This window comes from Aulonocara stuartgranti, assembly GCF_965226115.1.
Source record: "Aulonocara stuartgranti genome assembly, chromosome: 8".
Classification (NCBI taxonomy): domain Eukaryota; kingdom Metazoa; phylum Chordata; class Actinopteri; order Cichliformes; family Cichlidae; genus Aulonocara; species Aulonocara stuartgranti.
Window position 1 is genome coordinate 1,059,309 of NC_138959.1, and position 23,875 is coordinate 1,083,183.

The 23,875-nt window shown below is 49.0% G+C and overlaps 4 protein-coding genes across 9 annotated transcripts; 2 read left to right on the top strand and 2 right to left on the bottom strand.

Moving 5' to 3' along the window:
* Window positions 1–98: 98 nt before the first annotated feature.
* LOC309713493 (renalase-like) lies at window positions 99–3,734 on the bottom strand. 3 transcript variants are annotated; one of them, XM_082545149.1, is made up of 6 exons: window positions 3,453–3,721; window positions 2,099–2,204; window positions 1,871–2,013; window positions 1,603–1,761; window positions 1,262–1,345; window positions 561–667 (listed from the first exon to the last, which is right to left on the bottom strand). In XM_082545149.1, exons 1-5 carry the CDS (start codon window positions 3,691–3,693, stop codon window positions 1,302–1,304), a joined length of 693 nt encoding a protein of 230 aa, XP_082401275.1. In that variant the 5' UTR covers window positions 3,694–3,721; the 3' UTR covers window positions 561–667; window positions 1,262–1,301. The 3 variants fall into 3 exon arrangements, with proteins under 3 accessions (XP_082401274.1, XP_082401273.1, XP_082401275.1); XM_082545148.1 differs by lacking the exon at window positions 1,262–1,345 and having other exon boundaries at window positions 99–667; window positions 2,099–2,221; window positions 3,453–3,734; XM_082545147.1 differs by lacking the exon at window positions 1,262–1,345 and having other exon boundaries at window positions 99–667; window positions 3,453–3,729.
* A 349-nt stretch (window positions 3,735–4,083) lies between these two features.
* LOC309713491 (lysosomal acid lipase/cholesteryl ester hydrolase-like) lies at window positions 4,084–10,199 on the top strand. The gene is made up of 11 exons (XM_082545144.1): window positions 4,084–4,188; window positions 4,723–4,851; window positions 6,830–6,941; window positions 7,209–7,407; window positions 7,488–7,597; window positions 7,683–7,819; window positions 7,909–8,055; window positions 8,188–8,259; window positions 9,100–9,168; window positions 9,251–9,361; window positions 9,489–10,199. The coding sequence occupies exons 1-11, from the start codon at window positions 4,096–4,098 to the stop codon at window positions 9,609–9,611; spliced, it is 1,302 nt and encodes a 433-aa protein (XP_082401270.1). The 5' UTR covers window positions 4,084–4,095; the 3' UTR covers window positions 9,612–10,199.
* A 118-nt stretch (window positions 10,200–10,317) lies between these two features.
* ankrd22 (ankyrin repeat domain 22) lies at window positions 10,318–12,343 on the bottom strand. The gene is made up of 6 exons (XM_082545152.1): window positions 12,247–12,343; window positions 11,493–11,684; window positions 11,303–11,410; window positions 11,139–11,216; window positions 10,959–11,057; window positions 10,318–10,884 (listed from the first exon to the last, which is right to left on the bottom strand). The coding sequence occupies exons 1-6, from the start codon at window positions 12,265–12,267 to the stop codon at window positions 10,807–10,809; spliced, it is 576 nt and encodes a 191-aa protein (XP_082401278.1). The 5' UTR covers window positions 12,268–12,343; the 3' UTR covers window positions 10,318–10,806.
* Window positions 12,344–13,257: 914 nt separating this feature from the next.
* stambpl1 (STAM binding protein-like 1) lies at window positions 13,258–22,676 on the top strand. Of its 4 annotated transcripts, none has more exons than XM_082545139.1 (12): window positions 13,258–13,367; window positions 14,736–14,893; window positions 15,775–15,992; window positions 16,070–16,148; window positions 17,880–17,975; window positions 18,207–18,425; window positions 18,891–19,041; window positions 19,165–19,289; window positions 19,375–19,512; window positions 20,956–21,068; window positions 21,157–21,256; window positions 21,358–22,676. In XM_082545139.1, exons 2-12 carry the CDS (start codon window positions 14,864–14,866, stop codon window positions 21,415–21,417), a joined length of 1,329 nt encoding a protein of 442 aa, XP_082401265.1. In that variant the 5' UTR covers window positions 13,258–13,367; window positions 14,736–14,863; the 3' UTR covers window positions 21,418–22,676. The 4 variants fall into 4 exon arrangements, with proteins under 4 accessions (XP_082401265.1, XP_082401268.1, XP_082401266.1 ...); XM_082545142.1 differs by having other exon boundaries at window positions 21,162–21,256; XM_082545140.1 differs by lacking the exon at window positions 13,258–13,367 and adding an exon at window positions 14,124–14,563.
* Window positions 22,677–23,875: the final 1,199 nt, after the last annotated feature.

Here is a 23,875-nt window from a genome sequence, read left to right on the forward strand (position 1 = left end):
TTTTGTCTGACAGCTCTTAATTTGAAAGTTTTAGTAGTCGTGACCTTTACCATGGAAATCTGAAAGGTAAAGTAAAACAAACAGCTGGAGAGTTTCAATGTAGTTTACAAGTTTATTCAGAAATAAAAATGTTACTTTGAAATGTTTCATCACCCGCTTCATTTCATGTTGACACTTTTATTATTATTATACCTGTTCGTGTAACAGTCCCAAAGCACACCTCTGCTGACAGTATAAGAACTACAGATAAACGGCGAGCTCTCAAATACTGTTGCCTAGCTTAGCACAAAGATTAAAAAATGAGGCAAAGCTATTAGCAAAATGTAACGTAATGTAACGTAAAGTGTATCCGCTGAATGTGAAATTAAAGTCAGAAACAGCTGAGAGCCCTGTGAAATTTCAAAATAAAAGACCCTGTGCAATCTCAATGCCCGTGACCTGCAAGATACAGGTGAGAGGAACATACAGGGGAGCAGACAGACGACGGACACACCTGCGCCGCGCTTCTTGGAGTCCACAGCGACGTAGCGGATGCAGCTGCTGTTCGTGACGTACTTCGCGCCCCAGGGAACTTTCACGACGGCGTCGGGGGAGAAGAAGAGTGCGAGGGCGAAGCGGGACGAGTAGACAACGCCCTCCAGCTGCTGCCTCTGCTGGACAGACAGCACTGACAGACAAGGAGACATGGGCCAATCAGCAGGAAGCCCCACCCCCGAATCACCACAGAAGAACTCACCTGTGTGTGTGTGTGTGTGTGCGTGTGTGTGTGTGTGTGTGTGCGTCACTCCAGACAAACATGAAAAGTCTGCTGCTGTTTCATTCTTGGCTTAGAGCTCAGAGACAGAAACAGGCGGCTGCCTCTCTCTCACTCACACACACACACACACACACACACACACACACACACACACACACACACAGGTTATTATTAGATGTATGTGTGTGTGTCAGCGCAGAGGAAATGGGCGCTGTCTGCTCTCAGCCAATCAGAGAAGCTGAAGGTGACATCACCATCTAGAAAGCCACATGTGGAGCTGCTGCTGTTCTGCAGCAAGTGCGCGCACACACATGCTTGTATTTCTGTCTTTGTGAGGACAGTAGTCACTACCAAGGACCACACACACACACACCCACACACAGCGGTGTAGTGTTGTGAAGAATCTATCAGCCAATCAGAGCTCTGGAAAATTACTTAACATCAGAGTGTGCTGATCGTGTATGTGTGTGTGTGTAAACTGTGGGAGCAGGAAGCAGTCAGCACCTCTTCAAAATAAGAGTCCAGTGTTTGCGCTGCTCTGAGGTCAGCGGCTGGACTGGAAGGATCGTCCCGTCTGCCCAGGTCGACCTTTGTGATCAGAACCTCAGAGTTATTGATCACAGCGATGAACATGGGTCGTGTCTAACAGCTGGATCTTCTCCCTGCAGCTGTTGCTGCCCCCGTGTGGCGGAATGGTGTTACTGACTGAGACGCCACACCTCAGATCTCACATTCGTGTCAGTGTCGATGAAGTCTGAGACCCGTGTTTCACAAGACGTCATTTTTTTACCTCATAAAACATACACCGAGTGTGTGTGTTTCCTTGTGTGTTCTGGCCGTCTTACATTGTCCCAGGTCTCCCTGCAGCTGCAGGATCTGAGGGACCGGCATCGTCAGGACGACGGCGTCAAACGTCTCACTGGCTCCTGCCTTCCTCTCGACCTCCCACGATGCACCACGGCGATACAGGCCGGTCACGTGATGCTCAAGGAACAAATCGGCTCCTGACACACAGACGAAGACTCAATAAAGTTTAATTCCAACTGAATCAGAGTCAGCCTGTGCGTTTCAGGTGAATCTGATTGGACAGTTGACCAACAGGTGGACGTTTACCTGACTGTGACAGGAAGTGCTTGACGATGCTGCTCGTGCCCAGTGGCGTCACGTAGTTCTCGGTGCCCTCGTGGTCCTTCAGACCTTCGATGGGACAGTCGAGGGGCTGCAGGAGGCCCACAGAGAGGAGCTCCGAGTAAAACCTGCACACGCACACGCACGGTCAGCCTGCCTGAAGCCCCAGCTACAGAGGCGTACTGGCCCTTTAAGGCAACAGGTGTGCGTTACCTGTGGTGGGTGCGAGCGTAGGCGGGCGTGGCTGAGATGTACTGCGCTCCCAGATCAGCCGATTGAGACGAGGCGTCGGGAGCGTGGCTGGTGGACATCCTGCCGCCTGCACACAGACTCCCACTGTTCCACACATTTTACTCTCTCAAACCAACCAACCACTTTATTAACTGCTCGTTAACACAAATGACTAATCAGCCAATCACGTGGTAGCAGCTCAGTGCACGCAGACAAAGCTTTTATTGAACATAAAAAAGTGTAGGTGTAACTATCTGCAATATTAAAGATGAATATATAAAGAACAAAAATACACAAAACAGAAGGAGAAAGAAAAGGAAATGAATTCATAGGCTGATCCATTCTGAACATTATCCCGTCACACCTGTGTTCTATAGTGGCTGCAGACAGCTTTACTCACCTGTGACTCTGGAGCTCTGAGAAAGTGTTTACGGTTTGTAAAGCAGTTGGAATTTAGTGTTTTTTAAAGTAAAGCGGGGTCATCAGCCAGTGTGTTTATTATTCAGGGATACCCCGTGACATGAATCCCGTCTGTAGGCGAATATGATGGCAGACAGTTCACGACTGAAGCTGAGCATCAGGAAACGTCTCCAAACCAAAGTCAGTCGCAGGTGGGTTTATGATGTTCAACACAATCAAATTACACAAAACCTGATTATGGGGGACAGCCCTCTTTTTAATCTGGCAGCTGGAATTTCATCATCTGTTCAAACTGAGCCTCAGGATGATGAAGATGATGTACAGGAAGAATCACAGGGGGTCTGACCTGGCACCAGTGTACCTAATGAAATGTCAGGTGAGTGTAAACAGATGCTGGTGGAAGCTCCTGTCTGTTACAGGTGAGGGTGTCTGTGGGAATGACAGCTACCTGCTCACCAGAACCTCTCGCCATAAGAACAGTTTCTTCCCCTCTGCTGTTGGACTCATGAACATAACCATATGACTGTTCCCACCACTAACACATGACCCTACGCTGTGTTCACATGTTTGCACTGATCACCACCTGCACTCATGTATATATTTATCTACTTAGCACTTTTAATTCTTATTTTTATGTCTATTTAAGCGTTATATGACGGTATGTTTGCACTAAGTACCGCAGCAATTTCCTAATGTTGTAAACCTGCTCAACATTTGGCAATAAAACCTTTCTGATTCTGCTATATACACTGACGTCATTCGCCCTCAGCAGGTGATCACAGCCGAGCCGAGTTACAGAGGAGGCTCCTCTGGTACACAAACGCGTCACTAGTGTTCTGCGGCGTGTCCGTGTTCCCATCACGGCACCGGAAACGGAAACTGTGCAGTTTTATGAACGGACTTCTGTCTGTCTCACCTGCGCCCCTCGCTTTGTCCCACACCACAATCCGAACCGTGCTCTGCAGCTCTCTCCTCAGCAGACATGCGCACAAGCTGCCCGTCAGGCCCGCACCCACGATCAGAACCCGGGACATGTTAGCGCGGGAACCGAGCCAGGCTAAACCTGCAGAGACCGGGTCCGAACGAGTTACGAAACCGACACACAGAAGGACGAACAAAAACTTTCCCGGGGTCAAACGGAAACAACTGCTGCACATCCGGATAGAATTTCAAAAATAATCACAGAAAACGTTTAAAGCGTTTCTGCATCTACGTGACATAAAATACGACAAACGGTGTATTAAAGGTTCACATGAAATAAAATCCTTACAGTCCATAACACTGTTCATGGTTTAATTAAAATAATACATGTAATACATAGTTACCACATATTAAAACTCTTTAACGCTGAAGAAAAATGTATTTTAATATGACTGAAAACAACATTATCATTATTGTGATTTAAAATGTAGAGTAAAATATAAATGAATTAATATATGGAATTTTAAACAGCCCAGCTTCAAACAACACAGGTTACTATTTCCGGTCTGATCGTCGGAGCCCAAACGGTTAACACCTGAGTCCTGTTTCTGGCCAGCAAATCACAGAGAGCTTCTCTCATGACGTCACGGGGGCAGATAAAAGGGAAAAGCAGAAGAAGGCGCAGTCCGCTGATGATCGGACGCCTCAGAGAGAGATCGGCGCGAGGACAGGTGAGTGTAACCGCTTCTTAGCGTCGTTACCTGATTATTAGAACAACCGTCAGGACCGAGAGGTTTATGGGGACCAGAAAGTGAGTTCCGGTGTTTAAACTGCTGTAAATGCCAAACTGATCGCTAACATTACGTCATGATTTTGGCTGCAGCTGCTCCATTCTGCACCTGCGTAACGACCTAGTAGAAAAGCGCTGTATAAGAAGCAGTCGTATGACGTCATTCTGAGCCAGCGGTCCAGTCAGAAAATGCCGTTTATGCAGGCAGCAGCTCAGACTCTCTGATCACATGCTTCTGTGATTATTGATTATCACAGATCAGCACACAGTCATCAGACTGAATCTGACCACGTGATCCTCACAGCAGAGTCTTCTTCTTCTTCCTTTTCAAATCAAACAGGACTCAGTTTTATTTGAACCAAAGAAGAAGGAAAAATTCTTTCTTTTCAGTGACCCACGAACGCACCATCCTGACACTGTGTGTGTGTGTGTGTGTGTGTGTGTGTGTGTGTGTGTGTGTGTGTGTGTGTGTCAGACCATGCTGTGTGTGTTGGTGTGTGTGTTGTTTCTCTCGGCTCTCGTCCACAGCGGGCCAGCCGTCAGCAGAGCGTGGCGCTCCGATGACCTGCAGCAGGAGCTGGACCCTGAAGTGGACATGAACATTGTGAGTTTCCATCACCTTTGGAACATTTGGTCGTGTCCAAATTCATGGGCTGCATCCTCCTGAGGCCGCGTCTGTAGGCTGATTACGTCACAGCGACGCGCTGTGTAAATCGGTTTGGCTGAGAATAAAGTCACAGTTTTGACACAGCTGAATAAACATCAAACAGAAAACTATTTAAACAGAAGGTGAGACGGTCGAAGATTTACGCCAGTGTCCTGTTATATTTTAGATAGCAAGGAGCAGACGGCCGAGTTTATTAAACTCCACCGAGACAGCGGTGACGCTAAGCAGAAGGCTAGACCGTCCTATTTCACAGCTGCTCACTTCCGGCCTACCCGACCTTCTGAGGACCCGGCCCACGTAGACCGCGAAGGCCGGGTCCTCAGGAGGATGCCGCCTATAAATTTGGACATGTCTTTTGAGTGAACCTCTGACACAGGAAGCTCTAAACCTGCAGTTCCTCCAGCGTGCACCGAGGCTCCAGTAGTCAGTCTCATAGACTCCCATGTTAAAACTTTACTTCCTGTCTGTGACGTCCGTGCTGGGCGGAAGCATTTCAGTCGCCATGCTGCGATGTGTTCGGGTTCTCTGCTCCTGCTCGCTGCTGTTTGTCTCAGAAACTTCATTGAAACAGTGTAATTGTTAGAGCAGCGTGCACTCTGACCTCACTCTGACCTCGTCGTTACAAACCATGTTTAATATGAACGCCAACAACAGGAACGGGAGCTTCATGGCAGGAAGTGAGGAAAGGGTCTGCGGGTGTTTCCAGGATGTCACTGTCATCTCTCTGTCCTTTCACAATAAGAGCCCTGACTCTTCGCACAGTGGCCTCAGTTGATGGACTCTGAACGATGAGCTCAGACTGTTTGTTCACTGCAGTCGCTGAACTCTGACCGTCTGACTCATCAGGCTGTAGGAAGACATCAGCTGTAACTGTTGACCCGTGACCCTAGGTTACCATAGCGATATGGATATGAAAATCTCCTCGTGATGTCCTGACAGAAATGAGTCGGTGTGAGCGCCGTCTCAGATTTATGTCAGAGTCAGTTTGTAATGCTGACTTTGATAAACGCTCGCAGCATTTCTGTGTAGCTTGGACACTCGGGACCTGGCGTCATCACGTTGTCATACAGGTGAGCTGTTTGTACTGAAGCCTGCCTTCACCTGAGCTGTCAGACACACCTGTAACTCTGGAAAGAATCAGAGAGATGCAGCTGATGGAGCTGAGAGCAGCGTGGAGGACCTGACGAAAACTCCCTGACCTTTGATTGGTTAAAGGTGAATGAGCTGGTCTCTGTGCTGCAACAGAAACACGCCTTCATCAGGTAACCTGTAACTTTGCACCTGCAAACCGCCACGCTGGTCTGCAGTAAGTGGAACGTAACCAACCAATCACTGATAATCACTGCGACTGTGCATTGATTGGTCAGTCACATGACTGCAGCTCTTGCATTTTAGACAAAGTAAACTTTGCAGGTCACGGGCATTGAGATTGCACAGGGTCTTTTATTTTGAAATTTCACAGGGCTCTCAGCTGTTTCTGACTTTAATTTCACATTCAGCGGATACACTGCAGCGTCATCACATCGTTTAAAAGAAGCAGCGTCCTGCGGTGCACTTGTGTTAACGGTCAAATAACCTGAGAAACGAGGCGAGCGCCAGTGATCTGAGAGACAGGCGACGGCTGGTATCCAAGGAGACGGCTGATATCCAGTGAACATCTCGGCCCACGTTACTAAGCCCCGCCTCCCCACACAGGGAGGAGAAGTTTTTCAGAGACCGCACTTGGACCCAGGTCCCAGTTGCGGGTCTTTGATTCCCACATCATGGTCTTGCAGGCACAGCGTCAGGTCATGTGATATGTCGTGTTTATTTCGATTTTTCTTGTCTCTGCTCTGTAGTTTTACACACTGACCTCACTGTTTGAAACGTCCACATTAACGTGTGCGTGCGTGTGTGCGTGTGTGTGTGTGTTCAGACAGAGATCATCCGGAGGTGGGGTTACCCAGCAGAGGAGCACCAGGTGCTGACGGAGGACGGGTACATCCTGGGCGTGAACAGGATCCCGCGGGGACTGAAACCCTCCAAAGGTCAGGCGGAGGCTCTTCCTTCTCTGTGAGCACATTTGGTTACGGTGCAAACAGGAAGTTTTGCCATGTCATCGAGCTTCACTTCCTTTTTACAGCAGTCCTGATGAACTTTGTCCTGAAGTGATTCACGTGATCTTTCGCCTACATTCACTTGACCTTCCTCTTCTCCCTTTAACATCACGCTGGGTCTGAATCCAGATGTGGCTCTGTAGAAACCTGGCGTCTGTTCCTGGCAGGTTTGATTTGATGGTTTGTGGTGTCCTGCAGGTGTGAGGCCGGCGGTCTTCCTCCAGCACGGTCTCCTGGCTGCAGGCAGTAACTGGATCACCAACCCACCGACCTCCAGCCTGGGCTACGTGCTGGCGGACGCGGGCTACGACGTGTGGATAGGAAACAGCCGCGGAAACACGTGGTCCAGGAAACACCGCACGCTGAGCCCGTACGAGGACGAGTTCTGGAGGTTCAGGTACCCGCCCCGCTGTCCTTTCACCTGCGCAGGTGTCAGCGAGCATTAACATGACAGAGCTCTGGTGTTTGTCTGTGCAGCCACGATGAGCTGGCTCTGAAGGATCTTCCAGCTGTGGTCGACCACATCCTGAAGGTGACTGGCCAGGAGCAGATCTTCTACATTGGACACTCTCAGGGAACCACCATAGGTGCTTTTACTTTGAACTGCGGAGGTCCTGATTTCTGTCCCCAACAGGCTTCCGTACATGGAATTAATCTTCTCTTCGTTTCCAGCATTCATGGCGTTCTCCACGCTGCCAAAGCTCGCCAGCAAGATCAGGCTGTTCTTCGGATTGGCTCCTGTGGCCACTGTCGCCTTCACGGGCAGCCCCATGGCCAAACTGTCCTTCCTGCCCGACGCCGTCATCTGGGTACGAACCGGGGTACGTCGTTTGTCTGATCGCCGTCACATTTACAGAGTCAATAAGCTTTGTCTTGTTGTTTCTTGTTGGCCCCACAGGACTTGTTTGGGAGGCGGGACTTCCTGCCCCAGAGCGCGATGATTAAATGGTTGGCCGAACACGTGTGTGCGAAGCATCTTCTCAGCGAACTGTGCGGGAACATCTTCTTCGTCCTCTGCGGCTTCGATGAGAAAAACCTCAACATGGTTCGTGTCTCGCTGGGAAGCAGGTGGTGACCGAACGGGCACACCTGGACGTTAATCAGAAACATCTGAAGTTTTCTGAAGATAATTAGAGTCAGAGCTGTTTGTGATGAAGGCCACATGGCTGTGTTTCAGACTCGGACTCCGGTCTACACCACTCACTGCCCGGCTGGGACCTCAGTCCAGAACATGATCCACTGGTCCCAGGTAACACACACACTCATACCTGCCTGTGAGTACATGTGGGGACCTTGATGTTGCTCTGCAAATACAGCCCACAGTGTGTGTCCACAGTGTGTGTCCACAGTGTGTGTCCACAGTGTGTGTCCACAGTGTGTGTCCACATGCCACCTCTTGGTTTGTGTTTAATGTTTTTGGTTCAGTAAACGAGAGCTCATTTGAATATTTCATTTTGTTCTTTGAGAAATGCTCACACGGATTATTATTCATTGCTTTTAATATTGATTGGCTGAACCTGGGTCACATGACCCTGTTTTATATTTAGTACACTATTATTGGTACTTCTGCAGCACAGTGGTTAACACTGTTGCCGCACAGCAAGAACGTCCTGAGTTCAATTCCACCTTCAGGCCGGGGTCTTTCTGTGTGGAGTTTGCGTGTTCTCCCCGTGTTTGCGTGTTCTCCCCGTGTTTGCGTGTTCTCCCCGTGTTTGCGTGTTCTCCCCGTGTTTGCGTGTTCTCCCCGTGTTTGCGTGTTCTCCCCGTGTTTGCGTGTTCTCCCCGTGTACTCTGGCTTCCACCCACAGTCCAAAGACACGCAGTTAGTGGGGATAGGTTAACTGATGAATCCAAATTGCCCATAGGAGTGAATGTGAGAGCGATTGTGTGTTGGCCCTGCGACAGACTGGCGACCTGTCCAGGGTGGACCCCGCCTCTCGCCCTATGACAGCTGGGATAGGCTCCAGCGACCCTGAAAAGGATAAGTGGAAGCGAATGGATGGATTATTGGTACTAATTTTTGTAGCTTTCATTCTGCTCTGGTGTGCCTGTACATGGGGCAGGTGTTAATAAAGTTTCCTGTATTCAGGCCGTCCACACAGGAAGACTGGTGGCGTTTGACTTCGGAGCAGCAGGAAACATGAAACACTACAACCAGGTGAGTCCACAGCACAGCAGGGACTCCTACAGACTCTGAAATGTCACCTGGTCACCGTGTCCTCCTTGTGTCCCCTCTGCAGTCCACTCCCCCCGAGTACCGTGTCCAGGACATGAAGGTTCCCACCGCTCTGTTTTCAGGGGGACAGGATACGCTGGCGGACCCAAAAGATGTGGCAGTCCTCCTCACTCAGGTGAGCATTACCTACGAGATTTATTCACATTAGGCGATGATGGAGTACGGCGGGGGCGTGTCCTCGAATCTGATCATTAATGAAACAGGTGGAGGGGCCAGCCCGGATAACAGCTGTGTGTCTGCAGGTCCCTAACCTGGTGTACCATCAGCACATTGAGCACTGGGAACATCTGGATTTCATCTGGGGGCTGGATGCTCCGGAGCAGATGTTTCCTGCTGTGCTGAAGCTGCTGCAGGAGTACCGATAGAGGGCGAGAGCAGCGGACGCCGCCCGCTGCAGCGTGGTTTATGGTTTTATGGAGACTGAGTTTTGACACTTCTTCCTGCAGCAGGATGTTTCTGTCCCGCCCTCCCTGCCTGGACCTGTCATATCACCTGCAGCTTTAAAGGCGATCGAAGCACGCTGCTGCATGTTTAAATGAACAGTCACTCTGAAGCGTTTTCATGGACCGCGTTCTCCTGCAGTTTGACTCACTTCTGCCGGGAACCAATGAGAGAGCAGCGTTGTCACGCTTCAGGTAACTATTTGTGTCACAATCTAACATTCAGCGTGTGAACAGGTCGCACGGCGAGCCCCGGGGTGCTCTGCTCAGAAGCAGCACGTCAGGTTGAATGTGTAGGACCAGAGCTGTGTGTTGGTCAGTGCAGCTTCTTTTTGCTACTTCCTGTTTTTAGCATGGAGACACTCGTCCTGAGGACAAACTGTGAAAATGTGGATGTGAGAATAAGAAGTGAATCTGCAGTTTCAGTCACCTGTGTGCGTTTTTTAACTTGCTGTGTAACCATTTTTACTCATTATGATGGTGTTTCCTAAATAAAACCATTTTACGACCACAGCTTGTTTTCATTCCTCCTTTTTTGTCTGACAGCTCTTAATTTGAAAGTTTTAGTAGTCGTGACCTTTACCATGGAAATCTGAAAGGTAAAGTAAAACAAACAGCTGGAGAGTTTCAATGTAGTTTACAAGTTTATTCAGAAATAAAAATGTTACTTTGAAATGTTTCATCACCCGCTTCATTTCATGTTGACACTTTTATTATTATTATACCTGTTCGTGTAACAGTCCCAAAGCACACCTCTGCTGACAGTATAAGAACTACAGATAAACGGCGAGCTCTCAAATACTGTTGCCTAGCTTAGCACAAAGATTAAAAAATGAGGCAAAGCTATTAGCAAAATGTAACGTAAAGATGGGGCGAGAATTTCTAAAGTTTGTTTTGTTTTTTCTTTTTAGTTGATAAATTGCAACATTCAGTTAATTTTATGTCTTACAAAACAAGAAAAATGACTGTTAGCCTAGCTCGGTACAAAACCTGGAAGTGGAAACTAGCTTGTAGCCCGACAGGTGAGTGGTTAGCAAAGAAAACGCTGCATGCTAGGAGGTCTCTCTGAGATGCTAGCGTCGTCAGCATAGAAGGCGGAGGATCCGCATGAATGAAAACTTCATTCCGTCTTCCTCAGCATGTTGATGATCTTTTGGAACTTGAGTCTGGTGGCAATGTCCAGCGGGGTTTCTCCGTTCTGTAAAAGCAGACACACGTGTTATCGGGTCACGGAAAGCGTCTTGTCACGGCGTGCTGCGCGTCTGTACGCACGTTATTCTTGATGTTGGGTTTGGCGTTTCGTTGCAGCAGCAGAGGAACCAGGCGATGACTTTTTCTCTCACAGACGTAATGAAGAGCCGTGTTCCCCTTCTGCACACAAAACACCTTTTTACTGTCAGGAAGTGGCCTGAGATTTTCAAATTAAACCGCGTTAAGCTCCTGTTCACGCACGTAGTCGACAGCGTCGACGCTGACGTCAGTGCTCAGCACGGCCTCCATCAGAGCCACGTTCTTCCTCTGTTTCTGCAGCTGCAACACAGAAACACCGGTGAGCAGATCAGACTGTGCTTTACCTGTATGATGTCACACTGAGAGAGACTGCTGATTGGCCGTACCATGATGAAGTATCCGAGCAGCAGGATGGGCATCAGGATGGTGATCATCAGATAATCCAGCAGTGAGAACGTCCTCTTGGAGGCGTAGTGGAGACACGTCCTCTGTTTCTGATGTGTGACACACACACACACACACAGATCAGTAACACAGCTCGCTAACCAACATGATGACATCATCAGGGAAAGGCACCTTATTGGTCAGCTGGCTGTTGGCCTTGTTGTCCAGCAGGTATGTGACCGCATTCAGGTGACCGTGGCGGCAGGCAGCAATGAGGGGTGTGTCCCCGGTGTGCACCTCCTGAACATTCAGGTGGGCGGGGTCATTTTTCAGGAGGAAGTACAACTTACGGACGTCGCCCTCGTACGCTGCCTGGCAGGCCGGCTGAGGAGGAATTACATGAGTTAAGCTCCTTATCAGCTGATCAGGAACAGCCCGGTCCGTCCAGTTTTCCGCTCCTATCTCACTCACTCAAGCTCCTCCCCTTTTAAGACCGCTTTCTTCTGATTGGCTGATTCTCAACATGTAAAAAATTAGATCCCACCAGTTTCTCATTATTATTATTGTTATTATTATTTCAATAAAACGATTGTGTAACATTTGCTATCTTGATTTCTTCTCATTTTCCTGTTTTTGGTAGTTTTCTGAATATTTGCAGTCATTTTCTCGCAGTGTGTTGCAGTACTTGTGTTGCTGTGATATCCTTGCAGTACTGCAGTCATTTTCGTGTCTGTCTTCATATTTGTTGTCGGAGTGACGCCAGGTCATTAAACTTCTACCTGTCTGTTTGTTTCAAGTGAAGCTTTACCTGAAACTCAAGTGTGTGTGCACGAGAAATCAGCCCGAACCGGAAGAGCGCGCATGAGCCTTTCGGAGTAAAGAGTTAAAACCAGGATTAAACGTGTTTGTTTAGCAGAGAAAAGAGGGAAACAAAGCGCGCTCTTACCTCCGAGTAAACCATCCCCATGACGGCACGAACACACCTGAGCACGTCATGGTCCGACACGTCAGCAATAACACATCCGGATCCATTTTCAGAATAAGAGTCTCTTGCTGTTTCACTTCATTCAGTTTATTACTAAACACACCAGAAAACGTAGCTGAGTCTGGACGGCTTCCCGTTTCCACGTGACACTCGGAGGGCGCGCACGTGATCTCATGTGGTCTTTTCTTCCCAACAGAAGAACTTTTGCTTCATTGTCAGACCTGGTGCTTTTATTTTGTAGGCTGCAAAGAGAACTTTGTGTACTTTACCTGCTGATGTTGAGACATCAGAAAGAGCCCGAGGCACAAAGGAGGAGGAGCAGGAGGAGGAGCCGAAGGAGCAGGAGGAGGAGCCGGAAGAACAGACAGGCAGGTAAACTCAGAGCATCACCAGGCGGTTTGAATGTTTTCATATGAAATCAAACTTGAAAACATCAGCAGTGATTATCAGAGTCCAGAAGAGGGCGATAAACATCCGCACACACCTGATCACAGGTGCTCTCGGACCCTCGCTCTGCACCGCTCCACTTCCGGTGAGACCCGCTGTGATAAAGGCAACATGTCGAGCTTTAAAGCAGCTCTGCTCAGAAACATTTGAAACGGTGTCCTTTATTCTGAAAGAGTCTCACCTGCTGTGCTGAAGGTGTTTCGGATGGTTTCTGTTGCTGAGGCCCCGGATGTTCTGTGATGGATGTCTGTCACAACCAATCTGTTCGCGTCATTATTATTGATGACATCATTTGATTATGTTTGCCGGGTCTCTGTCTGAGTGAGACCTCCCGCTGTTCTCCTGCTCTCTGTGGGGGCTTTCTGCGCATGTGCACAGAGGTCACACCCGCCGCGGTGACACCGTAAAGTGCGAGTGAGTCATCTCGATCTCAGAGACGATCTCTGCGGCTACCATCTCCGCGGGTAGTTGGTGTGGAGCGGCGGCATCCTCCGGAGCTTTCATCCGTTTCTCACATCTGTCCCGCAGCTGGACCGGTCCGCACCGCCCTGGATCCGGTTCATCCTCCGCCGCCGGGCTCCATGTGTGATCGCGGGATGCAGCCGGACTGCGGGCTGAACGCCGACACCGAGCCGGTAAATCAATCATTTTCTTTATCGAGCTGATCAGGACCTGTAGACGTCATCATCAGGTGAAAGCAGCTGTTTCCAGATGTTTTCATGCTAAAGTTAAAACAGGGCTGTCTATTGGTTCCCCAGCAGCTCATTTTTAAACCAATCACTAATCAGTGAACCTGCTGATCAGCCTTTGGTTTATCGATAAATCTTGTAATGACATGTTGAAGCCTTCAAACTTTAGTTTGAAAGTCTGTGACGTAGCAGATAAAGACTGTCAACTTTTATTTTGAAAATAGAGACTCAATGAACCCAAAACAAAGAAATAAAAGTTTAATTTTTAATTTCAGTCACTGAGCTTTTTTAAAACAAGCTTTTATTTTGAAAAATAAATCAATTAATTGATCTGCTAATTGAGGTGTGTCCAGCTGTGACATCACAGCAGCCTGAAAGCAAACCTGTGTTTAGGTTTACATCTAGATTTAAGGCGCTCACAGACATGTCCACCTTAAATCACATGTTTCAGGGGACTCCATGCAGGTGTTCACCTTTAAACACCTGCATGGCATCATCATCATCGTCGTTGCTGTCAGGTTACCTCAGGTCGTCTGCAGGTGTCGATGTGTCGCCGCTGGCTCGTCAGCACCTGAACGATCTGAATGAGGCCGAGCTGGTTCAACTCGTCACACCTGCGTTACAAGCACTGAGTTCTGATTGGCTGACGGAAACGACGCCGACAGGTCTGATGTGTATCAGCTGATGTGAGCGGAGTCAGGAGCAGTTCAGTTTGATCCTCAGACACAGAGACGAGTTTAACTGGCCCAGGTGGAGGTGAGTCCCTCGTAACCTGCGACAGGCTCTCTATACCTGCCCATGAGGATCCCCTGGATCAGGGCCTCCTCTCCTCCAGGTGTTCACCTGCTGCAGGTGAGCCTCCAGAACTGATCCAGGACTGCCGTCAGACCAATATGGAGGACTTTGAGCTTCTGCTGAGCGTAATGGTAGGATGGACAGTTGGTGGGGCTGGAGTCTCACCTGTGAATGGTTATAAATGAAAATCGGGGCGAGTTTGTTCTTTCGAAGCACTTCCAGCCAGGTGCAACTGTTGCCACGGTGACAGTGGCGTGATCAGAGCTGTTTGTTTGGACACAGAAGCTTGTGAGGAGTGGGAGCTCGCCTTGTCTTCATCGGTTTAAGAGCGGCTGAGTCACCTCATGGTTAGTCGCTGGTTGCCACGGTAACTGTGGACCAAGCTGAAGGACAGGCAGGCATGATGATGATGATGATGGTGATGAGGGGCTGATGGGAAATAAAACAGCTTTAAAGGAACATTCCCCCCATATGTGGCGTTTCAAAGCTGCTCATCTTGTTTTTCTGTCTCCCCCGCAGTGAAGCATCATGGGAGGTGGCAGATGGACGAGCCGGCCGTGGGCCGACCAGTGACACGCACACGCTGAGACACACACACACACACACACACACACACACACACACACACACACACACACACACACACAATGGAACAAGGCTTCAGCTTAAACACATTGGTAAGTACTGAGTGTGTGTGTGTGTGTGTGTGTGTGTTTTACTGATGCTGTGGGGACCCACACGTGTTCTTGTTACTCACAATGTGGGGACAGAAAAACACGCATCATAACAGCTTTACAACACAACAGTGACACGACTGCCAGCACGCGCTGAGGTCTACAACGACTGCATCATTTTACCTGGATGCTGAAAATCACGTCTCTTACTTTATTTTTGTCATTTAATTATTTAACTAAAAATGAAATAAAATGAAACGAGTGTGATTAAAAAAGTGAAAGAAAAAAAAGAGTTGTAATAAAATAAAATTACATATAAAATCAGAATCAGATTAGAATAAAATTAGAAGTAAAAGACAAAATGCTTCCTGATCAGTAAGAACAAAGTTTTATATAAAACATCAGATCAAAGGTGAGACAGAGTGGGGTTGTTTCTGTGTCGGCTCGGTGCACAGAGGTCTTCTTATTCTCGGCGCTCCGACTGGCGCCGTCATCTTAATGAGCTGAGCAACAAACGCTGCATTCAGGCTCCCAGCGGGGACGGGAAATCTCAGTTTCCTGCCTGAAAAACACATCAGCTCAGCTGTGACGCCATTCAGAGTTTTTAATGTCGGCTCCTTTAATGAGTTTCGTGTCCTTAAGCTCGTCACCTGCTATTAAACAGAACACACTTTTAAAATCTTTCACTGAGATATTTTATTTTACTTAGTGGTCGAGCCGTAGAGAAAGCCTCCTCAAACCCGGGTCTCTGAGGGACACGGGTCTCTGAAGGGTCGTTCTGAGCATCGATGACCGTTCCAAACTGAAATCATTGGTGCTCATGTTGATGTTTTTAGAGGCTGCTGCCATCTTTGCTCTTCTCTGACAAACACTTTCTTCCACAGAAGAAGCTGGCAGCAGAGCCTGACTACACAGACGTGTCGCTGACGGCGGCGGAACGCGTCCGAGCGCTGGGGAAGATGGGATGCTGCGTGGAGATCAACGAGGACATCGCGCCCAGACGCTACTTCCGCTCGGGCGTGGAGATGGAGCGCATGGCGGCGGTTTACCTGGAGGAGGGCAGCCTGGAGAACGCCTACGTCCTCTACACCAAGTTTATCACGTGAGGCTCAGTGGCGTTGGGGGCAGGGCTGCTTGGTGTTTCGCACAGCATGTGATGTGACGGCCGCTGTCTTTCAGTCTATTTGTAGAGAAGCTGCCCGCTCACAGAGACTACCAGCAGTGCACTGCCATCCCCGAGAAACACTTCATCATGAAGGTAACAATCGTTATGAACTTCCTGTTTTATTTTGAAGACGCTCACCTGCCTGCTCTTGAGCCACTTCTACTTCCTGTCTTTGTTTGTTTCCCCACCAGCTGCAGACAATCACCCAATCAGCCTGTGTGTTATCACTCCCAGCTTCCTGTTGCTCAGGTTGTTGCTCGCTGTGCTGCAGCTTTCCCCTCACCTCCTCCTGTAAGTGTTTTAGGTCGCTCCAGCTAGCAGCTGTTAGCTTCCTTTGGCCTCTGATGGCTCCAGGTAGCTCCAGCTACATCCAGCTAGCTCCTGCTGCCATGCTGGTTTAAAATCTGGCTCGATGGTTGTAACTCATCATTTGAGATGTGGTGGTTTGTCCTCAGATGTCGGTAGATATTCTCCAGGCTGCTTGTCGTTAGCAGTTTGTGGACAACACAGTGGCAGTTAGCTTCTGTTAGCGCTATGATGCTCGTCTTTCTCAGAGCAGCCTTCAGTCTGTCGCTCTTGTCTGAGTTGTTTTCCACGCTAGCAAATCTCCAGATCTGTGGGCCTGTTTCTTGTTGGTACTTAACAACCTTTGGTGCATCGATTCTGCCCATGAAGAGGCTTCAGCTGAGGCTTCAGGCCAGACTAACCATGCACTGTTTATTTTTTTAATCTTGGGATGTGGTGGAGTTTTAAAAAGTCAGGCTCAGAGTTGAACCAGGATTAAACGCTGTGCACTGCTGACACAGATCTGGCTCATACATCGAGTCTGTGGTTTGTTAGCAGGATGATGGAGATGTCACTCCACATGTTTAACACATGAACAAGTTTCCAGATCTCCTGCTCGATTTGTGCTCGGGGATGTTTCGACTGAGATCCTGTTGGCTGAAGCTGGTGGGCGGGGTGTTAGTGTTCAGGTGAGAGTGTCTGGTGGGTTGGAGCTGAGACAGATACTTGTTCGTTAATCAGCTGGCTTAAAAGTGCCGTGTTAGTCGCTGCGAGCAGGCTCGCCGCCGTCGTGTAGAAACATCTGTCCTGATGCTGAGCTCACGCTTTCACGGCTGCGTCAGAAAAGTCACGACCGTTTTTATCATGGTAGAAACACGAAAGTTTTCATCCCTGGAAGATTCTAGAAAACTGATCGTGCAGCAGAAACATCAGGAAACATCTGGAACTCGTGCAGTTGCCACAGCTGGAGCTTAAAGAGCAGAAACATAACAGCTGGATTTCACTGAACTTTAAAAGTTGAATTTCTGGGTATCGGTCTGTGAGATGGCGGGCGAGGGCGACCATTTCCGCCCGTCTCGTCGTATTTGTTCCTTCCTGTTTTTGTTTTGAGCGCGTGTGTCAGCGTTTCCTTGGTTTATTCTTAAATGTGATGTTTCTAAGTAGGCGACACAATGGTGGCTGACGTAGTTAAACTCGTTCATCGGTGTAAAGTTGGCTCGGCTGGTGGAAGACGTTTTTATAAGTGGTCGCTGGACGTCGCTGGAAACGTGTCCAGTCCTTAAACCAGACTTCAAATCTTTGTCTTGTTGTTGTGGCTGTGAAGGACTGCCTCCATCTGGCCCCTCCCCCTCATCACGCCAGCCCTACATCATGAATCCTCCTGAGTCCAGGTGGACCCAGAGTGACCTCTGTAAAGTCACACTCGTACATTTATGCTGTTTTTGGTGCTCCAGCTGCGGTTCCTCAGGTGTTCCTGCTGCAGAACCACACCTGGTTCTGGTCCTGGTGTCTTTGCTGTGACCTGTTCTGTCTATGCAGAAACTTCAGGAGGTGGCGTTTCCCCGTAAAGACGAGCTGAAGAAGCGCCTGGAGGAGAAATACAGCAGGGAACACAGCGAATACCTCAGAGCCCAGGTGAGTGAGTTTTCACAGTATTGATAATTGATCAGAGGAGCGCTCGGTATGGGAACGATCCAGGGGAACGGCCTCTGCGCGGTGAGTCCATCCCACCTGTCTTTCAGGTGAAGGTTAGGGTGTGACACGCCTGTCAGAGGTGACCTCCTACAGTGATGTTCAGACTAGTAGTCGTTTATTTTAGGTGAACTCGCCGCAGCCACCTGTACGAGCTCATCTTTGTTTCCTCAGAGCCAGGCGGCGGTCGTGGTGCACGGGTGTGGCCAGCAGCTGCAGCAGCTGTCCCTATTGGACGAGGACAGGAGAAGGTTCCTGCTGCTGGAGGAGGAGAGGCAGCGCGTCGCCGCTCTGCGACGCATGCAGATTGAATCGGAACAGTTTCGCTACTTCGAGGACCAGCTGAGACGCCAGGAGCTGGCCAATAAGAGAGGAGTGGAGGCGGAGCAAAAGGTAGCGTATTCTTCATAGTACAGGCTTAAGGAATTTCTCGCTGGCTTAATCTTCTCGATGCGGAAGCTGCGTCGATGTTTTGTTTCATACTGCAGTGCCTTTGGCAGCAGGACAACCTTCATGTACGGACCTGCCTCGTCCACAGGGAGCAACACTAGCTAACGTTAGCCAGCATTAGCTTACAAAGAGAGTCCAGTAAATGACCGGCTCAACACAAACTAACACTCGTGTCTCATTTTGACGTTAGAACTAGCTAAAGCTAACCAGCTAGCTGGTGTTAGCAGGGAAGCTAAGGTCGACCAGCTTTACACTCAGGATTAAACTCTAACCTGACTCTGAGCTAACGTTAGCCTGCCTACTAACAGATTAGCTTGTGAAGTACTGGTGTACTGTAATACTGGCTCAGACTACCGAGTACTGTGAGTACTGTGTAGTTTGACTGTGTCTTTCATGTTTGTGTTGCAGGTTCAGACCAAAGTGCCTGAGGTGACAGACGGCTCCCGTCTGTCCCAGCAGCCAATCAAAAACAGCATACGATCCCTGGGGGCAGACCCTAACAGAAACAGACTGCCTGCCCCTGTGAGCCAACCCGCCGCCACGCTGGCTGGAGTACAGAGTCAGTACACAGTCACTCCGTTTACCTGCGTTTACTGCGTACCTGTCGTATGCGGTGCAAAAGGTTCAATCAGACCTCCACACAGACGTTACGCCCTCTTAAACCAGGTGTGTTTGTGTACAGGTGAGAGGGTGGAGGGCCTGAGGCGAGTCCTGATTCCCAAAGGGCTGACTCAGAGTTTCCTCTCGCTGGCCCGGTCAAACACGGCCAGAGGAATCGAGACCTGCGGCGTCCTCTGCGGACAGCTGGTGAGCGAAACGCACGTCCTGTCCCGCCCTCACCCATTTTCAGTCATATACCACCAGCCAAGCCCCGCCTCTCTCTCATTCTCAGACGCACAACGAGTTCACGCTGACTCACGTCGTAGTTCCCAAACAGACCGCCGGCCCGGATTTCTGCGACATGGAGAACGTGGAGGAGCTGTTCAGCTTCCAGGATGAGCATCACCTGCTGACGCTGGGCTGGATCCACGTAAGCATGCAAGCTGGGGGGAGGGGCTTGGAGGAGGTCCTGGAGCTCCATGATTGGCTCTTGTAGAGATGCAGTTAACCTTCTTCGTAGCAACAGCAGTTTGTGAGAACAGAAACAGTGCGACACTAAAATAAACTGTAAGGTTACCCGTCTGGTTAATGTCCTCACAAATGCCTCACTCGGGGCCTCTTTTGGTGAGTGGTTTGGTATCAAGTCCCCACAAGTGCTGTAAGCGAGCACACGTTCCTGAGAAAACCAGCGTTTCTCCTTCATTTACATGATCATATATCACCATGGAAACGGTGCCTGCGGTCGAGCAACAGATGAGCAGAGCGAGGGAGAGGTCTCACTCTGCACTCTCTCACCCTCCACGCGTCACTTCAGTCTAGGGCTGCCACGATTTGTCGACTATCAAAATCGTTGACGACTGATTTAATAGTCGACGCGTCGTTTGAAGCTTTGTAAGATCCCAAAAGACGCAGGAATAAGTAGCAGGATTTAAGAGTGTAATAACGGACTGAAACAGAAGATGGCAGCACTGCATGTACAAGGATGCCAGCTGCCGTTAAACCCCGAAGAAGAAGAAGAAGCAGTGTCCCAGAATTCATAGCGCGGCCCAGCTCAGTTTCCAACAATGGCGGCAGCTAGTTAGTTTTAATATTACTCTTATTATTCTTTCTGGGTCACAAAATAAACGTTTAACATATTTTCAGGCGAGAATGTAGCTGTGTAAACCTCAAATATCTGCTCAGTTTATCAGGACACCACATATTTTCAAAAGCGCTCCGACGTTTTCGGAGACGTCTGTTACCCACTAGCTCGATAGCTAGCCGGGGGCTAGGCTCACTAGAGCCGTGAGAACACCGGACTCCCGGCAAATTGTTTTCAAACCCACCGCCGTCTTTCGCTACTCAGGTTAAACATGATATATGAGTCACTTAGATAACTTAAAATGTTATTGTTTGGCTTTTTTCAGTATTTTATTTGTTCCTGAGTAAATCTGTTTGGCTGAGATTAAAGTTTTTACACAGCTGAATAAACATCAAGCAGACAGCTGATTATCAGAAGTGTGAGATGCTCCAGAATTTACTCCGGTGTCCTGTTATATTTTAGATAGCAAGGAGTTTATTAAACGTCACCGAAACAATCTGCAAATTTCATTAAAATTATAATATAATAAATAATATAATAAACTATCATCTTGTCTTTATTTTTAGTTAGCACCTTACACACTTAAAGCTGTAAGCTAATGATGGTTATATAAGAGCAGATGCTGCTGGTGCAATAAGCTGTAGTTTTACGTCCAGTGGATGATGATCTGATTAGTCGACTAATCGCATAAATAATCGGTGACTAGTCGACTATCAAAATAATCGTTTGTGGCAGCCCTACTTCAGTCAGGGTTGTAGTTCAGTGTGTGTGACCTCTGACCTCTGTGTTCAGACTCATCCCACTCAGACGGCCTTCCTGTCCAGCGTCGACCTCCACACTCACTGCTCATATCAACTGATGCTGCCGGAAGCCGTCGCCATCGTCTGCGCGCCAAAACACAACGAGTAAGTCTGTCACTGGAGCACGCATGTATGCCGATTTCCCACGAGGCCTTTCAGCCCGCTAATGTCGCTCCGCCTGTCTCCCCCCCAGCACAGGTGTGTTCAGGCTGACCAACCTGGGGATGTCCGAAGTTTCTGCCTGCAAGCTGAAAGGTTTCCATCCTCACTCAAAGGAGCCGCCGCTCTTCACGGTGAGACCCTCGCCGAGGTCGACCTCATTGTCAGGATACCGCGTCCTGTGTTCAGCCCCGACTCTGAATCACCTGTAACCCGTCCTCTTTTGTCCCCTCAGGTGTGCAGACACGTCGTGTTCAGGGACTTGCGGCTTAACCTGCTGGACTTAAGGGTTTAGACAGGAAGCACTGGCAGGCTTTTATTCTGAAGAGGAAACTGTGAACGCACCGCCGGTGTTTGCTGACACGTTGTGATGTCAAATTTACAGGAAACTTTTAACACTTTTAATTTTTGGTGTTTTTGTTGTTGTTTGTTTTGTTTTTTTGCTGCTGAGCCACTGCAGATGGGGGGGTGATCTCAGGCCAGTGAGCTGCTCTGATTGGGCAGTTAATAAAAAGCTTACTGAGACCTAACCTCAGCTGATGCTGCCGTCACAGCAGCGCTGTGAAAATGGCGTCTGCAGAGACCCAGATTGTGCCAAGTTCCAGCGTGGGCCAAGCTCCCGTCGAGGCGACTGCCAGCGAGCCGTTTGAGACGCAGTTTGATGTTTTTAAATGAAAGATGGACTGGGAGCAGACGTGAGCGAGTGCCTCGCCTGGAAAACGTGAACGTTGAAGCGTTGGCGCTCTCAAGGACGAAGTCTCTCCACGCTTCACTCAGACTAAAAATGACCTTTAACCGCCACAGCTTAGTTTCAGTGCTGAAATCCTGCTGCCATCTCTGACCCTGAATGCCTCGCGCGTCCACCTCTGAGCTTAAAGACAGGAAATCCTGATGTGGATTTCAGAATAAAACCTGAAGCTGCGCTGTCACCTGTGCAGTGTTTGCCCCGAGTCCTGCCTGTCAGGCCGCACCCGTCCTGCTGGGCCGCTGATCGCAGCGCTAAGGCGCCCCCAGTAGTCACCTGATATCCACCAAGCTTGGCTGTGACCTTACTTCCTGTTAGGCAGCTTCCCTGACACTCTGATTGGCTGTGGCGGTTCAGTCTTGTGAGGTTTGGTCAGAGGTGAAAGTCATTCTTTGAGCTCTTCGCTGCTGCAGATGTGAAACTGTGAGGAGACTCTTAACACTCTGTCATTTTAGGCGAGACCGTTCACGCCATAAGCTACTCTGACCTTTGACCTCGAGTGGGGTGCCATGTAAGGGGTGGCAGACAGCAGGGGGCGCTGCAGGCTCACCGGTGTGTGTCGTGTAACGCTGGCTGGCGTGGCGCTCACAGCGGGCCCTTTTAAACTTCTTGCAGATGAAATTATTTTCTGATGTTTCTCTCGTGGTGCGTTCAAAGCGCCCCGCAGCTGGAGGACTTCTCAGTGTGTGCGCCAGCAGATGTTTTCTTGTTGAGCTGTTGTGTGACTGTTTTTTGCTGATGACGTTTTGACAAACTGTGACCTGACTGCTGTTTTTAACTTTTTGGTAATAAAACACTCTGCTGCTCTAGCACCTGTATGTGTCTGTTTTTTGATTAAAAGTGTCTGAAACTGATCGCTCCACCCACCCACTCTGATCGCTCCACCCACCCACTCTGATCGCTCCACCCACTCAAACCCAGACTGCTCAGATCTTTAACTTCTCACACAAACTTGCTTTGAGAGGAAAAAGAAAGACGCAGTACCATCTTCAGGCTGACGCTTCACTTTGTTTGGAGGATTTCTGCACTCTAACTGCGGCTCTGTGGGACAGAAACTAAACGGTGGCGATGGTTGGAGCCCTCCTGCTACGAAGTATTCGAGCATTTGGTGTGTGACTGAGGGGTGTGATGGCAGCAACCTGACACTAATACTCAAAGACACGAGCCCGTTTGTGAGCAGCGTCGGTTGCACTTGTTTAAAAACACTGTTCTTAGCGCTGCAGCAGCGAGTACAGACGCTCTCGTACAAACTCATCTCCCTCTGCAGGACCTGTGGAAGTCCTGCAGAGGGAGATGAGTTTGTACGAGAGCGTCTGTGTTAGGATCATCATCATTTGGTGATTCTGTTCTCAGACATGGTTAATGGACTGATTCTTATATAGCGCTTTTCTACTCTCCCGGAGTACTCAAAGCGCTCTATACAACATGCCTCATTCACACCCACTCATATACACGAGTGCAACCTAACCTGTATTCGCACGCATTCACACTCCGATGAACCTGGAGGGCAAGGCTACTTGGCATGCAGACTGGGGAAGCCAAGGATCGAACCACCGACCTTCCGATCAGCTGATCTGCTCTACCATCTGAGCCACAGCCGCCCCGACATGTGAAGATAGAGACACCGGCAACCATGGTCAACTGTCTTCCAGGGGCCAGAGCTAAAACAATGTGGGACTCTGTAGTTTTCTCTGGTCCCCTCCCCAATCAGACCAGCAGTGACATGTTTAGCCGCATGTTCTCCTTAAACTGCTGGCTGTCTGAGTGGCGTCCCAGAAACGATGTGGGCTTCATAGATAATTGGCAAACCTTCTGGAGGAAACCTGGTCTTGTTAGGAGTCAAGTCATCTTTATTTATACAGCACATTTAAAAGACATCAAGTGTCGGCCAAAGTGCTGAACTGAGGGATGATATAATAAAAGAATTAAAGTAGAAAGAAAACATTTTAAAAAGGAATTGTAAGACACGTAAGAGTATATAGCATATAATGTACATGCAAATATGCAC